The sequence below is a fragment of the Oxyura jamaicensis genome, chromosome 5 (assembly GCF_011077185.1).
Source record: "Oxyura jamaicensis isolate SHBP4307 breed ruddy duck chromosome 5, BPBGC_Ojam_1.0, whole genome shotgun sequence".
Lineage (NCBI taxonomy): Eukaryota > Metazoa > Chordata > Aves > Anseriformes > Anatidae > Oxyura > Oxyura jamaicensis.
The window spans coordinates 63,163,333-63,179,763 of NC_048897.1; the positions used below are offsets into that span (position 1 = coordinate 63,163,333).

A 16,431-nucleotide genomic window follows, 5' to 3' on the forward strand; every position below is an offset into this window, starting at 1 on the left:
CCTTGGTTCCCTAAACTCAACACATGAAGTATAAGAAGGCTGTACTAAAACCAAAGAAGCAAACAGTTGTTCTTTTTACTCTCACTACTCCCTTACTGTGGCTTTTTTGCAGAAGAGTTCTTTCAACCCATATGCAAACAAGGAAGAAGTAGATCACTAAACATGATGTATACCTCCCCACAGATGGAAAGTTTCAGACGAGTCAGATTTCCACGACTAACAGGATTACTGTAAGTAAGTTGTAGAAGTAGATGGACACAGGAATGCAGATGGGCACTGATTCTTCTAGAGGAAAGCTTGTTTTGTAGCTTTCTAGGGGTAGACTTCCTGATTTGTTGTTGTGTTTTTACTAACACAATCACCTAGAACACTGAACCAATTCTAGGCATTGTGATTGTGTTATAGTAATAGTTTATTTTTGGTAAGGAGAAATTTATTCAAAGAAAATCTTTCTCCTTTTGTTATTTAGCTACTCAAAGGGTAAGAGTTCAGACAGAAAAAAAAAAATGGTGAAGCAGTTCTTCTGCAGATATGATTTTGCATAAAAATACTATTTTTTTGTTTGTTTTGGAGTTGAACTGGAAACGAAATACTACATTGTAACACAAGGGTCTGGCAAAGTTTGAAACATCCCCAAACACAGGCATTGACCTGAATTACTAATGAAGAATGTTACTTTCAGAATATTAATTAGCACAACACAATTTTCTTTGCCAAACTTGACAGAAGAAAACTTACAGCTAGCAGAAAGCTTAAAACTAGCAGACCAGCAAAATGTGAAATCCTAGCTACTTTTTTTTAATAGCAAAGTAAATTCACTGAAGTTATCCAAATTACTTCAGACTCGCACTGACACAAATGGGAACAAGATTTGATGCCTTTAATTAGGAATAACCCATTTGCTGTTGCATCAGTTCTTGGCCTGTAAATCTGAGCTGCTATTTAAGGCAAAAAAAAATGTGATAAAGATCTGTGTTCTGACCTTTGGTTGCTGTGTTTTCAGCTCAAACACCTGCCTGGTTTGTCCCACCTCTCAGCAAAAGGCACCTTGCTTCTCTTCACTCTGACAAGGTCTAGCAGCTGTTTACACCTGCTTGTTTGTTTGGGGTCACCAAGCATGATATCTGAGTCCATGGAAACTGAGGTCTCACTTTTCTCTGCACCATGACCATTGCAGCCCTATAGTATTACAAAACCATCTTGTTTGCACACACTATCCATTCATGTGTGGATTCTCTGCAAAGACCCGTAACTTTCTACACGGTGTTGTCTCTGAGAAAACAAGCCAGATCAGAATGGACTCATGTAAGTAAAAGAAGATGTGGACACAGCCTCTGACACACACATCAGCTGGCTATTACAGAGCTTTCCCACCCTTCTTCCTTGGAGAAGTTTCTTCATGCAGGAGCAGAGGTGACATGCAAGGGTTTCAAACCCCTTAATGATACATCTTTCCATTCATGGAGGCTAAGGTTCAGATTTTTTGGCAACTGTCCTGCAAATATCACATGACCAGTAAAACTTTTGGTCTTAGGGACATGCTGTGACTTACAGTAAGGCCATTCTATTACCCGTGAGCAAATTAAAACTCTTCATAGCTTTTGCATCAGTAAGAAGCATCTGGTGCTTACAGTGTTATATATGAACACTGATAGTTACATCCACACTCCATCACACCTTTCAGAACAAGAAGATAATGTCCCTTGCTCTACAAACAAGATACATATCCTAAGTACTCCAGAAACATATATAAGAGCAATTCAAAATACTAATTGCACATTTTTTCTCATCTTAGGCTTTATCTTCTCTCCCTTTGTACCCACCTCCACATCCCTTCCCACTCTAACCCAAGCTACTTGCCCCCAAGAGCTATGTGCACCTTCCCTTCAGCTTCATACACTACAATGTCAGAACTGAAACTGAAAAGAAGAAAAAAAGGGGCTTCAACCAAATGTTCAGAATGTCCGAACCTTGTTGTTCAGTAGTTCTGCTGCAGGAATTTAGGAGGTTTGGGACTGGATGGGAACCTTGCCTACAAGAGGTGTTCTGTTTTAAAATGCAAGCTATGACTTGCAAGCACTTGAGACGTACTACTTAAAAATCAGCAATTAGCAAAAGAGAGTACAATAACATGCAGATATTCTGCTTACAAAGGGCTTGTGAAACTCGAGTTCTCTCTTTTAAATGACTGCCACTGTAAGCTATACATGTATTTTTTGCAAAAAGCTTTAGCCTACATTATAACTAATAGTAAAATAATGTACTCAAGTTACTCTTTAGTATGTAAACTTGAAAAACTGACACAGTTCTTTCATTAATTCTCCCTCAAAGCATTAGCTAGGAAGTGAAGATTGCCTTTATCTACTCCTACACTAAGAACTTACTAAAGGGTGGAGTGATTTCAAAAGAACTGCACTAGTCAGCACAAGATTCGTGTAACAAATGATGCCAACAAAGCAGACTGGACAGTTAACAGAAAAGAACACTAAAAGTGCTAATGAATTGAATGATTAAGTATACAAAAACTACCAGTTTTAGATATTATGGGATTTTTGGCTACAGACAGACCAGGATTTCAATCCAATAATGCACTTAGTGTGTCTATTGTTAGCTTAAGGTTGTCAACTGCAAGTCACCAGAGCCTATAAGTTCTGTAAAAAATGAAACAAAAAAATGGGACCCAAATGTAGACCTGGGATTCCCAAAATAAATATCTTCCCTGAGATACTAACATACCAAAGAGAGCAGACATCAGCACCAAGATCCTGGATGTTCAAATTTTTGCCATCAGCTGCTCTCCTGCAGTGCTGCTGATGGACAAATTGCAATTTTCACTCCAGAAATGCTTCCTTCTCAATTTTCAAAGTTCGTTTTCACTTCAGCACTTGTAGGAACTCCTCTCCTTGGAGCAGTACCAATCTCAAAGAGTGCAACTCTTGTATATGGCTGAGAACATGCTTAGAGAAATCATATAAGTTGCTCAAATAGGAATCAAGCAGTAACTTTAGCAGTTCTGGATAATCACAGATAACTACAAGTTTGGTTAAGATGTACTACAGCTTGGCCATTTATAGCAGATTTTTATCTAGAAATCTCGTCTTACAAGTTGAAGAGGGAAATAGAACCCCAGAAGTTAATGTTTAAATACTTTCTAATTATTTATTTTTACTATCTTACTACCAGAGTAAAGATAAATCTCTTACTTAAAGGCTTAAAAATGTTGTAAGTAAGGCCATTAAAATGCCTATCTATTCTATCTCTACAGATAAACCTTTAGGACCCTGGAGCTTTTGTTCTCCACTCACTTTTAAATTTACATATCAGTGTCAAACTCACATTTAATCTGTAAAAAAAAAAATAAAAAAAAATGACAGTCATTTCCAGAACAGGTCAAGTCAGCTTGCAAAAGCAGTTCCACAGTGGTACAGTACTCCCTGCCCAGAGCTGCAGGGATCCAGACAGGACTTTCTAACCTGCCCTGGTATCACGGGTTCTCTTTCCTAAGCACCTGAGTATTCGAAACTACTAATCAGCTGCTGTATTTGCAGAAGGCTCATGCCAAATACACATGTGTATACAGGCACACATGCACCTGTTCACAGAGAGAGCAAGTCCCTTGCACAGTATCACACTGGAGGCACCTCTCTACTCTCCCACAAAGAAACATGACCTGTACCTTCTAATGAATGAGGAGGTACAGCTGTGCTCTGAACAGCTTCTATCAAGAAGGTCAGGCAAAACAAAGCAATGTTTTTAATAGTGCCAAAGCTAATTGAGAAATGCATGATACTCCTCCAGTACACATTACCAAAACATTAGCATCTTCAAAACACAGTTGCAAGGAAGAGAACTGAGAGCAACCAGATGTACTTCTATCAGAGTTTACTTGCTATAAAAGTTGCTATTTTTATTTATCAGATGAATACAGACAAGAAAAAAATCTTAGGTACCGTAGCTTTGAGTTAGAACTTGCATAAAACACTACTCCAAATGCAACTAAGAAAAGCAACTAATCTTTTTGCAGTAAATCCTACCAGTATCAATTTTGTTTCCTTGCATTTTCATTGTTCATGCTTCCTTTTCATTGACTAGGCTAGTGTACCACAATTAAAATAGAACTAGTCAACAAACCAGAAAACTTTTTGACTTTCACATGGTAATAAAAAGCACTGTTACATTATGTTCTGTACTCTATACCAAGCTTTCTACTGGAGTTACTCTGTTAACTTGCATGCTAGGCTACATTCCCAGGAAAGTAAATTATAGAATATTTGAACCTTAAACCTTAAAGGAAGTGGATGTAAAATGCTACACAGGCATAAAAACATGCACATCCAGCTACTTTGCTCGTATTTGGCCTCCTCAGTGATACAAGACTGATGGATCTATGCTGGTAACTTGTCAGTCTTTACTGACATCCGAGAAAATGAATGTTAGTCTGGGAATGTAAATGGCACCTCCAAACAATGCAACACCTCTTGAGAACGAGGTCTCAGTGCCAGAAATGGCAAGCAGTCTAGTTCCTCTTCTGGAGGCTTAAAATACCGATAATCTTCTGGCTATCAAAATACTATCAACTGAGCCGTTCAGTAACAAAGAATATAGTCTAAAGAGAATACTTTTGTGATGCAAAGCCAAAAACAAATAATGTCTGAGAGAGGAATATGCATGTGTAGAAGATTATGTCTAATGTTTCTGTAATATACGTATATATATACCTGTACATAGTGTATAGATACACCATTTATATGTATAATAAATATGTAAATTTCTACTTGTTGTGGGAGGACATGGGGTAGCAGAGGCACCGTGATTTAAAAAGTAGGCAAAATTTATTTTCCATGAAACTGCTTTTCCAGTGCTGAATTTGATTCTGGTTAGAATGCAGATTTATTATTGCAAGACTGATGGGTTTTAAAGCACATCCTTCCCTACCTGTGCAGCTTTTACATCAGGATTTAAAGTCCAAAAGTATCAATGAAAAAAACTCAATGATTTCAGTGGCTTCTAACTCAGCTCAGAGAATAAATGAGAAATGAGGGTTGTGAGGTTGCAATTATTATTAATTAGTACTGTAATAAATTATATAGACTGTACATTTTAGGGTAGATGGTTTGCTGAGTTGTTTGATGAAGTCTCATATTTACCACCCAATTATATACCTAAAGAGCAGGAGCTGTGCAAATCCTTAACTTTTACAAGCCAAGCCTATAAACTGAACCTACAAGGCAGGTTTGGCTTGCAGCATTGTTTCCCTACAAGCATAAAAGCTGAGTTTGTGTGATAGCTGGTGCCTATTTCTTTTATTTGGCAGAGTGAAAATAAACAGAAGCGTTGTTCTAAAGAGGCACCAGTCTGAAGGATACCTGAATAGCATTAGAACAGCAGGCCGGTTCCCAGTGGCTGGCTCCTCACAGCTTCTGCTACCAGCATCTCCATCCTCAGAACAAAGTGTCACTATCTGCCCCTTTTCAAATGATTGTCAGTACTTACAGCTATAACTATACAAACCACTTGTTGTGTTACACTACACAACAGGATGAATCACTGATGGGTATCAAGGATGTGTATTACAGAACAGCATACACTAGCTGTATTTAGAGGCCCACAGAGATAATCTCCAAAAAGATTTCAAAAGGTTTTCCTTTCAAACTGCCCACAGAATACAAGAGCTATACATGTATTACTTTGCTGCTAACATTTAAAATAAGCAGCCAGGAAGTAGAATAACTTCTGCCTTCCAGTGGACTGGAAAACCTGCTGCCTGGAAAGTGACTGAGGCATCCTACAATGTCACTTAACACCTCACATATGAAAATCAACATATATAAGAATTACCTAAGGAGACAGTGAAAAGTTTTTGGCAACTCCTTTAACTCATTTTCCCAATATTTTTGTCTTAAGTTGACATATCTGAGCAATGGTACTTTTTAATTTGAACTTTTTTTTTTTTCTTCCACTTGGTAGATCTCTCCTTGGCAGCATGTTTTTCCAGCTGTAATCCAATTTTTCCAATTCTCAGTCCCATGTGATTACTCCTAGAATAGTTCTGCAGCCTAGCAGTACCCTAAGTATATTCTTCCTTAATGTTTAAAGTTTTCAAGTATTTTTAGATTTGATTCTGTTAGGTATTTCTTAGATAAATTAATATATGTAGATCTGCCTGGTCCCCTTAAACAAGGATAAAATATGTCTGTTGGTTGCTTTTCCCATTTAAAGTTTTCTCTAACTTGGCAACCTTTAAATTAAGTGTTTGTACCATGGGCATGCTCAAAGGTCAAAAGAGTGTGAGAGACAAATAAACGTTAACAAATGTTTTGTCTCAGTAGCTGCTGCAGAAAGGATATTGAAAAAAGCCTCCCTGGATCTAAATGATTAGAAGTTACTGCAATCATCAGTTCAATGAGGTCTGCCACCATGAAGTCTGAGAAAAAAAAATAGCTAGTTTTATTTAGCTGGAAGACTAATCACTATATTGGTTCTGGACACAGCACTACCTTATTAAGTGAGGCAACTTTCCCATAAGGAGAACATAGATAATATCATTCACTAGATATACGAAGCTTATAAAGAACTTTGTATGATCATTGGAGAAAGCTAACTTATATTTTTATAGCTGTGAAGAACAAATAGATACAACAAGCAAGCCAAATACATTAAGAAACAATGCTAGCGTTTTGTTCCAGTGCTAAGAAAGTTGAAAGGTTTGCTTCTGTACACTGGTTTTGAAGATGATGACCATACTTGTTTGAAAAAAAAAAAAAAAAGAGAAGATATTTAAGTTGCCTTCATTACACATATTTCATTATTAAAAAGCATCTTGAAATATGTTAGCACTTTCTATAAAACCAAATTGTACCTTAGAATACTTGCAATTTATTTTGTACCTTGACTTACCATTACATCTATAACCTTTGTCAAACAGTTAAAAAGAAAGCACAAGCAACTTAATTTTGCTACTTGCCATTCCCAACTTTAATAGCAGTATAAAAACATGAGCTGAAAGAGGGAAAGCTCAGTCATTGGATGACAGCAGAGAAGATGCTCAAATTTCAGGATTTACACCTAGGAACTACCGCCATATTTTTTCTTTTTCTAATGTCTTATAAAATAGTTGGAGAACTTCAAAGAGAGAACTGGAAGAAAGTTAGACTAAAATAAGCCAGGACATGTTAAACTAAATTAAATTATAAACTATTAGTTAGAGAAAGCCAGCTACCAGAGGAAACTCTGGCAAGTCCTGTCCTAGTAAGAGCACGAAAGTATCTGAAGAAAACCTAACAGTTGATCTAACTTAGTACATGCTGACCGTTGCCCTCAATGGCAGAGGCTTTGCAAGACTTAACATCTGGTTGTTGCTGCAGCAGTATATCTCAGATTTGCTAGAATTGCTGGACAGTTTAGTTTTCTAATCTAGCCTGACTTTTGACTTTGGAGTGAAAGGAAAATGATACACCAAACTAAAAAGTGCAATGATCTATTATGAATTGGAGTGGTGTATAGAGAGCCTGGGGGGGGGGGGGTGCCCAGGATCAGTTTCAGGTGGAATATAAAACAGCCACCAGACAAAAGCTGGTTTTCTAGTTACTACCTACATACGCCAATTAAAATTTTCATGATGAATGTATAAGCTTACGTGCCCATATCTAAAAATGCCCTTTCATCTGCAGCACAAGGGAGGTTAATGGAGATAAGTATTCCTTTCAGTCATAAACCAAAAAAAATCCAAACAAATAAACAACAACAAAAAAACCTTCACTTGCATCAACAGCGAAAGGGAAGTTAGAAAACACAGGGGTACAGTAGGACATAAAAACAACTTGATCCATGGAAGATGCAGAATCAGTCTGGCAGAAATACTAAACCAATGTGATCAGTATTAGAAAAGATCATTTACATACTCAGAATCCGCTAGCCAAAAGGCCATGCTGCCACAGGGCATTCAGTGACAGACATAGGATGAGCTAGTAGATGGTAAAGAATATTCATAATCTTTTAAACTTCTTTTTGAATCTTTGAACAATTGTGTTTCCAGAGGTAAAGGGAATTGTCCTCCACTCTCCCCCTCCCCAAAGGGTCATTTCACAACCGGTTCTCACCACCAGGCAAGGCCGAAAAGCAAATAGAACCATATGTTTTTCCACAGACTCCTCAAGACAGACAAATAGGGATTATTTTCTAGAGTTAAAAGTCTATAAAACAATTTTGCTATAAAAACCAAAAGCACTGTTACACTGAGGGTTTATTCACAGTCGTTAGAAAGGGCTGTATATCTTTGCTATTTGAGTATAATAGTTACATTTGATGGACAAATTCAATATTCAGATCAAGCATCTCAGTTAACTGCAGCATTGAAACTCCCCTACAAGTTTGTAATTTAGTTTTCCTAAGTTAAACTAATTAAAAACAAACAAACAAAAACTACAAAAAAAAATAAATGACTGCTTACATTAATAGTTTTGAGTTTTAAAACATTCAGAAATTTGGCTATGCCGATCCACGAACTATATAACTTTCTTCAGACAGGTGAATTTAAAGTATTTGTTTAACTTTCAAGGGGAAAAAATGTGTTCACTTACATGATTTCTTTTGTTTTCTTCATCTTTTATAGACGTAATAACTGTCTCAGAATAAATTGTTGATCCAGTTTTGTTATCAGTAACCTGATATGGCAAAAGAACAATAATAAATCAAACTACATTTTTAAATTATAATCCTTTGTTACTCTCAGTCATATTCTGCTATAATTAATTCCCACCCTGCTATTTCCCATCTTCCTGGTACTCAGGCAAAATCCTTATTTGGAGGAAAAAAAGTAGATGACAAAGCTAACTCCTTAACTATTTGAAACATTACTGTAATGATGCTAACAGAGTGAGAAATTATCATTCTTTCATTACCTATGCGATTGCCATACCTGTGTTCTACATTTAATATGCATTTCTTTTCATAATAATTTTTTTACAATAAACTTTTATGCTATATGACCCTAAACCTATCAGGCAAGCAAATAAAATACAATAAAATCCAAAAGTAATTATCAGGAAAATTTATGCTTCAAATTCTCATGCTTCTCTGCAAAACATGCAAAATTGTTTTTACTTTTGAAGAAAAGGTCATGTGAGAATGAACAGCTTGGTATGTACGTTTTCTCATACCTTATCAATTTCTTGATGAGTCTGAACAGTTTTATTACCAATTCTGGTTTCTGTATTGGACTCGTTATGGTAGGTGGGAGGCAAGTTTTCAAACTTTACTTCTGAGAGTTTTTTTGCCCCTTCCTCTTCAGCTTCCATCTGCCAGATTTAAATAAACCAACTGAAAATTAGCAAGCTGAAATGATTACACAAAAGAGAAGATGCAACATATCTTTTCCAGCCCTCAGTAAGCCCTGTTTAATTGTATGATACTGTTAATATAGATCCCTCTGTATGGGAGCACTCACTCAGCTGTTTCACACAGCAACCACAGCAGCTCTTTTACTGGACTATAGAAACACTGGAGAGCTAAGCCCTTGAGCTCTGGACAATTTAAATAATGAGCAGAAGTCAGTCTCTGTGAGGAAAAAGTGTGCTGAGATGAGTGACAATTTGGTATCACAGAATCACAGAATCACAGAATTTCTAGGTTGGAAGAGACCTCAAGATATCAAGTCCAACCTCTGACCTAACACTAACAGGCCCCACTAAACCATATCCCTAAGCTCTACATCTAAACGTCTTTTAAAGACCTCCAGGGATGGGGACTCCACCACTTCCCTGGGCAGCCCGTTCCAGTGTCTAACAACCCTTTCGGTAAAGAAGTTCTTCCTAACATCCAACCTAAACCTCCCCTGGTGCAACTTAAGCCCATTCCCCCTCGTCCTGTCACCAGGCACGTGGGAGAACAGACCAACCCCCACCTCGCTACAGCCTCCCTTGAGATACCTGTAGAGAGCGATAAGGTCACCCCTGAGCCTCCTCTTCTCCAGACTGAACAAGCCCAGCTCCCTCAGCCGCTCCTCGTAAGACTTGTTCTCCAGGCCCCTCACCAGCTTCGTAGCCCTTCTCTCGACTCGCTCAAGCACCTCCATGTCCTTCTTGTAGCGAGGGGCCCAAAATTGAACACAGTACTCAAGGTGCGGCCTCACCAGAGCTGAGTACAGGGGGACGATCACCTCCCTAGCCCTGCTGGCCACACTGTTTCTTATACAGGCCAGGATTCTGTTGGCCTTCTTGGCCACCTCAGCACACTGCTGGCTCATATTCAGCCGACTGTCAACCATCACTCCCAGGTCCTTCTCTGCCTGGCAGCTCTCCAACCACTCATCTCCCAGCCTGTAGCTCCGCTTGGGGTTATTGTGCCCCAGGTGCAGGACCCGGCACTTGGCCTTGTTGAACTTCATGCAGTTGACCTCAGCCCATCGGTCCAGCCTATCCAGATCCTCCTGCAGAGCCTTCCTACCCTCGAGCAGATCGACACACGTACCTAACTTGGTGTCATCTGCAAACTTACTGAGGGTGCACTCAATGCCCTCATCCAGATCATCAATGAAGATATTGAAGAGGACCGGCCCCAGCACCGAGCCCTGGGGAACGCCACTAGTGACCGGCCTCCAACTGGATTTGACTCCATTTACCACGACTCTTTGGGCCCGGCTATCCAGCCAGTTTCTAACCCAATGAAGCGTGCGCCAGTCCAAGGCAAGAGCAGCCAGTTTCTGGACGAGAATGCTGTGGGAAACAGTGTCAAAAGCCTTGCTGAAGTCAAGGTAGACCACATCCACAGCCTTTCCCTCATCCACCCAGTGCGTCACTTTGTCATTGATGGAGATCAGGTTTGTCAAGCAGGACCTGCCCTTCATAAACCCATGCTGACTGGGCCTGATAGCCTGCTTGCCCTGCAAGTGCTGCGTGATGACTCTCAAGATAATCTGCTCCATGAGCTTCCCTGGCACTGAGGTCAAACTGACAGGCCTGTAGTTTCCCGGGTCAGTCCTCCGGCCCTTCTTGTAGATGGGCGTCGCATTTGCTAGCCGCCAGTCAACTGGGACCTCCCCCGATAGCCAGGACTGTTGATAAATGATGGTAAGCAGCTTGGCCAGCACCTCTGCCAGTTCTCTCAGTACCCTTGGGTGGATCCCATCCGGCCCCATTGACTTGTGCACATCCAAGTGCCGTACCAGGTCACCAACCATTTCTTCATGGATAGTGAGGGCCACATCTCTCTCCCCATCCCCTTCCACCAGTTCAGGGTACTGGGTATCCAGAGAACAACCGGTATTGCCGCTAAAGACTGAGGCGAAGAAGGCATTAAGCACCTCCACCTTTTCCTCATCTCTTGTAACTAAGTTTCCCCCTGCATCCAGTAAAGGATGGAGATTCTCCTTAGTCCTCCTTTTTGTGTTGATGTATTTATAAAAACATTTTTTGTTATCTTTAATGGCAGTAGCCAGATTGAGCTCCAGATGAGCTTTGGCTTTTCTAATTTTGTCCCTGCACAGCCTCATGATATCCTTATAGTCCTCCCTAGTGGCCTGCCCACTTTTCCAAAGATTATAAACCCTCTTTTTTCTTCTAAGCTCAAGCCACAATTCTCTGTTCAGCCAGGCTGGTCTTCTTCCCCACCAGCTTGTCTTTGGGCACGTGGGGACAGACCGTTCCTGCGCCATTAAGATTTCCCTCTTGAAGAGCGCCCAGCCTGCCTGGACTCCTCTGCCCTTCAGAACCGCCTCCCAAGGGACTCTACCAACTCTATCTATACAGGCCGACACTGGTTAAGAGTCTGGCTTTCTATTTTTCCCAGAAAAACTCTAACCGCTTCAGACACACTTTCCCACCTGACAAAGGGGAGAAAATATTCTGGCAGGAGAGAGTCACAAGCAAAGCCCCTTGAAGGCAGCAGAAATCCTATAGGTCAGGGTTCACACATCCAGAATTTCATTCTCTATTTATTTCAATTCCCATTTCTTTGTTTGCCAGATGAAGACTTGGCACAGAATAAGTGATAAGAGTGTTCTCTGAATCAGAAAACAGAGCAAGCATGGCAAAAGGGCATGAGCCTTGTAAACAATACAAACATGGAACAAGTTGTTTCACGTCTGTTACTTGCAATCACCGCGACAGAGCCAGGAGGCCACAAGTTCAGCCAGGGTGAACAACAGAATTTTTCCCAAGACAAAAATCTCTCTTTCTGGTGTATCTACTTTAACTGACAGTTGCAAACCTTTTTACGAGCAAAGCATTTATCTGCTCTCATGCACCTCAAAGAATCCATCTGTTGTGCGCTCTATACAGACCATTCCTCAATCCCGAATAAACATTTTTAATAGGAGCAGTAAAATACGCAGACATTTTAACTACATCCTTATTTACAACTAAGCATATTTTTTGTATTGTAAAGCATGGTTTTTTAACGGTTTGTCTCATTGTGTTTACAGCCTAAATGAAATGGATGACAAGCAGAATTCAGCAACCATCTGGATAACAGTAGAAGTTCAGAAATGATCTAATTACTGTAAACAAAGGTCTGTGTCCCTTGTGGCCTGTGAGTAAAAGGATTTTTGGACTACATAACTAAATTTTAAGTGAAAGAGAGAACTTGGAAGGAAGATTTTGAACATGACAGGGAAAAAGCCCAGAAGCGGGAAGAATGCAGGAATATGTGCTTTGACTGATATGTGAGACAATGGCTTGGGGTCTTAGATTAAGTTAGTGGCTTTGAAACAGGTCCTGTGTGATTCTGGGCAAGTAACTTGAGATCAAGACATAGAATTACGTGAAAAATAAGCTGCTTCTCCACATACATCTTCAGGATTATCTTACACCTTTGAATCCTTATCTACGATCACCTCTGGCGTTTTAGGTGCTGCTGCACAACATTAAAGTAAGGCTTCCCTTCACTCCTCCCCTTGCCACGTCCCTTTTTGCTCCTGCTTTAGGATCCAGGCAGATGTCTGCCCGCACGTTTCCCTCACGACCTGCCCTCACACGGCGGGGCTGGCTTTCCAGCGCCCCCCCTAGCGCGCAGCACGGCACAGCGCGGGGCAGCGGCGGCAGGGAGGCTCGGCGGCAGGGAGGCTCGGCGGCAGGGAGGCTCGGCGGCAGGGAGGCTCGGCGGCAGGGAGGCTCGGCGGCAGGGAGGCTCGGCCGGGGAGCCGAGCGGTAGGCACCGCAAGCCCAGAGGCGCGCGGGAGCGAGCGAGCAGCGCCGGCAGCAGGGGAGCGCTTCCGCCACAGGCACCCCCCGGCGCCTCCCTCAGCGGAGGCCGCCCGCCGCCTTTCCTCGCCCCTCAGGCGCGGCGGCGGTAACGGCTCTAACGAGGGCGGGTGAGATGTTAGCGCCGCGCGCCGCTGCCCGCAGGTGCGGCCCGGCCCTGGAGGAGAAGGGGCGGGAAGGGGGGACACGCCACCACCACCACCCCACCCCACCCCACCCCACCTCGCCGCCCTCCACTCCCCCCCTCACCTCCTGCACGGCGTTGCGCAGCTTGTGCTGTGTGTCCTCCATCAAAGCCTCCACCTCCCGCAGCATCTCGCCCAGGCTGGCGGCCCGCCGCCGCCCGCCATCCCCCGCCGCGGCGCAGCACGGAGCTGCCAGCGCGGCCGCCAGCAGCAGCAGCCGCCGCGGCCCCAGCCCCGCGGCCGGTGTCGGTCCCCGCCGCATCCCGGTGGCACTGCTCCCGCCGCTCCCCGTGCCGGTTGCGGGCTGGCAGCGCGGAGGTGGGGCGGGGCGGGGCGGCAGCGGGCGGCTCCGCAGTGCAGTGCAGCGCCAGCCCCGCAGCCCCCCGCAGCCCCTCGCCGGCCCGCCCTGGTCTGGCCCGGCCCCCGCGGCCCCCCGCGGCTTCGCGGGCCTGGGCGTGAGGAGAGCGAGACGGGGGCTTTTTTGCTTTCTAGTCTTCAGTGAGGCTCGTCAGCTAGTTCTCTGAGAGTTGATACATCCAGCATCTGGCTGTCCAATAACCCCACTCTCTCTGATGACTTCCTTCCAAACCTTTTCCCCGAAATTTCAGACAACATCATCATTTTTTATCTGTGTGCATCTTCCCCAGCCTCCACGTTACTCTTCCTGTCCATGCTGCACCTCAAGAATTTCATAGATGGTTTTATCTGTAGGCGGCTGGCTGCTCTGAGGCAACAATGTTGTTCCAAGAGAAAACTCATTTTATTTTGGAGCCTGGATGAGAGGTAATAGTGAGTAAAGTATTTCTGCAGAACATATTTGTCCTAAACATTTCCTGCAAATTACGATAATCACGAATATAAATTCCATAGTTATTGGCAGACTGAAGAAGCTTCATGCAGCTCTAGCAGAAAGGCAGTAGAAAGGAGTGGAGATTGTTAGGCCCCCTCTGTGCCCAGAGGGAAACCCTTCCTCCAGTCTCCCAGCTCCCACATATCATAGAAACATACTACTTATTGTAGGGGCTTTTCCAACCTAAATGATTCTGAAGCTTATACTTTTTTTCAGTGCCACAGAAGGTTTCCTTTTGGACACACCATTAATATTCTTTGAGGAGTATCTGAAGATTTTGAGAACATCTCCTGAAAGGTATATTATACAAAAAAAAATAAAATAAAATAAAAAATCCTGCATTATACAAAACCACATACGATCTTTTGTCAAGATGTAATTTATTCTTAGACATTAAGTAATGAATTCATGGAAGATAAAATAAGCTGGCATAATTCTAGGTGGAAGCGTAGTTGGGAAAAGCAACTACTACACAGAAAGAGTTTGAAAGACTTTGGTCAGCCTCAGTACAAGAACCTTAAGGTGAATTTGAGGCAAAAATGCTCCCTTGCCATGGTGAATGCCCTCCTGTCAAAGACAGCCATCATCTGAATTGGTGATTCTGGAGAATAGAAACCACTTCCGGCTTGGATGAGTTTTGGGACAAAAGAGCACATTCCTGAAATCAGTAGGGTAGGGAATCATGCATGTTTGAGTTTTTTCCCCACACATTGTTTATTCACTTAAAGGACATACATTACATTGTGTTCAGTGTTTCAAACATTTGTTATTTTGAATGTTCATTTACCATTTAATTGAGTTATTTTCCCTTTCCAACAATTATACTGTGAACAGTCACTCAATTAGAAAAAAAAGAGTAGCAAGATGTCTGGCTAATCTATGAAAAGAAAAGGCATCCTTCTGAAGGATGTAAGTATAAACAACATCAGATAACAATACAGCAAAGACAAAATCTCTCACCAGCAGGCAAAAATCCCCAAACCCAAAAGCCAGCATTCCCTGCTTAGCAGAGTTAGGAGAGGGAACTAACAAGTGACATTAGCAGTTTCTTCCATCTTAAGCTCTATGTGTCTTGGCAGTTGCTTTGAATTTCCCCTGAGGAGGCTGTGCTGTGTGGCTGCAGTCAAGATGGGGTGCCAAGCTGGTGCCGCCGAGGGGTCACCCAGCTGCTGGGCAGACCCCATCACCTTTGGAGCGAATGGTGTGCACCCGCAGCTCTCATCCTCTCTAGTGCTCCTTTCCCTTACTCCCCAAGCGTGCAGGATGCCTACACCAAAGTACTTGGTTGTGGCTTTTGGCCAATGGTGATTTAGGTATGAAACCCATGGGAAAGCTGCCCAGTTCAGTGACGGAGGCTCAGTGGATGATCATAGTTGGCATCCTGTGGGAGACTGTGCCCTGCCACTGAGTCCCAGCTGACAGCAGCTTGAAAGGCCAGGTGTGACAGCAGCCAAGGGCAAACCAGACTTGGTGCAGCTAACTGAGTAGGTGGAATAACAAGTAGCAAACTGAATGCTTATGGCCTAAAATGAATTCAAATATTCATACTACAATCGTGAAAAATACTGTTTAGCATGTCAGCAGTATTTAATTCCTATGTGAAAATGTTTGTTTTATTAGTACAGTAGCAGTTAATGGTTTTCTATGGGAGACACTATCCAGACAGATAAAGATGTGATAACATTATTAAATGGCTACTCTTTTTACTGCTCTTTTGTTTTATAAGAATGCTTGGATTTATAAAGCTCTGAGTTGTAGTATTTTTTTTCTACTCACATAAGGTTTTACTACATGGAAACTTGTAAATGTCAGGACTGAGTAACTCTAGTGTAAAAAAATACAGTTATTTTGCTGGATCAGCTCTGTGTTTAACTTTCTGACCATCTTCATACATGAAAAACATATCAAAATTTTAAGCTCGGTCTGAGATATAGGAGTTTTAGGAAAATATAGGAAAGAATGAGGGATTTCATAGTTATTAGAACAGAACCATAAAATTGACTTTTTTTTTTTTTTTCTCAGGTTTTGCTGAAATAAGTAGGCATTACAGACACTGAAATGCTAACACATTTGGGATAAACCTGACTGCAATGAAGAGATTATCAACAGTTTTCCTGGAATTACTGTTCCTGAAAATTCCTAATTTAATTCTATTCTGGAGTAATTGTGCTACATTCTAGTTAAATTTATTTTGTTCTGT

At 41.9% G+C, this 16,431-nt stretch overlaps 1 protein-coding gene across 1 annotated transcript in view; it reads right to left on the reverse strand.

The window, feature by feature from the left end:
- The window catches only part of DKK3 (dickkopf WNT signaling pathway inhibitor 3), a 28,231-nt gene extending 14,467 nt beyond the window's left edge, over nt 1–13,764 (reverse strand). The window contains exons 1-3 of the mRNA XM_035327485.1: nt 13,446–13,764; nt 9,159–9,296; nt 8,580–8,663 (exon numbers count right to left, since the gene is read on the reverse strand). Of these exons, the coding sequence (XP_035183376.1) occupies nt 8,580–8,663; nt 9,159–9,296; nt 13,446–13,643 (420 nt within the window). The 5' untranslated portion in view covers nt 13,644–13,764. The remainder of the gene's footprint in view (nt 1–8,579; nt 8,664–9,158; nt 9,297–13,445) is intronic.
- Nucleotides 13,765–16,431: the final 2,667 nt, after the last annotated feature.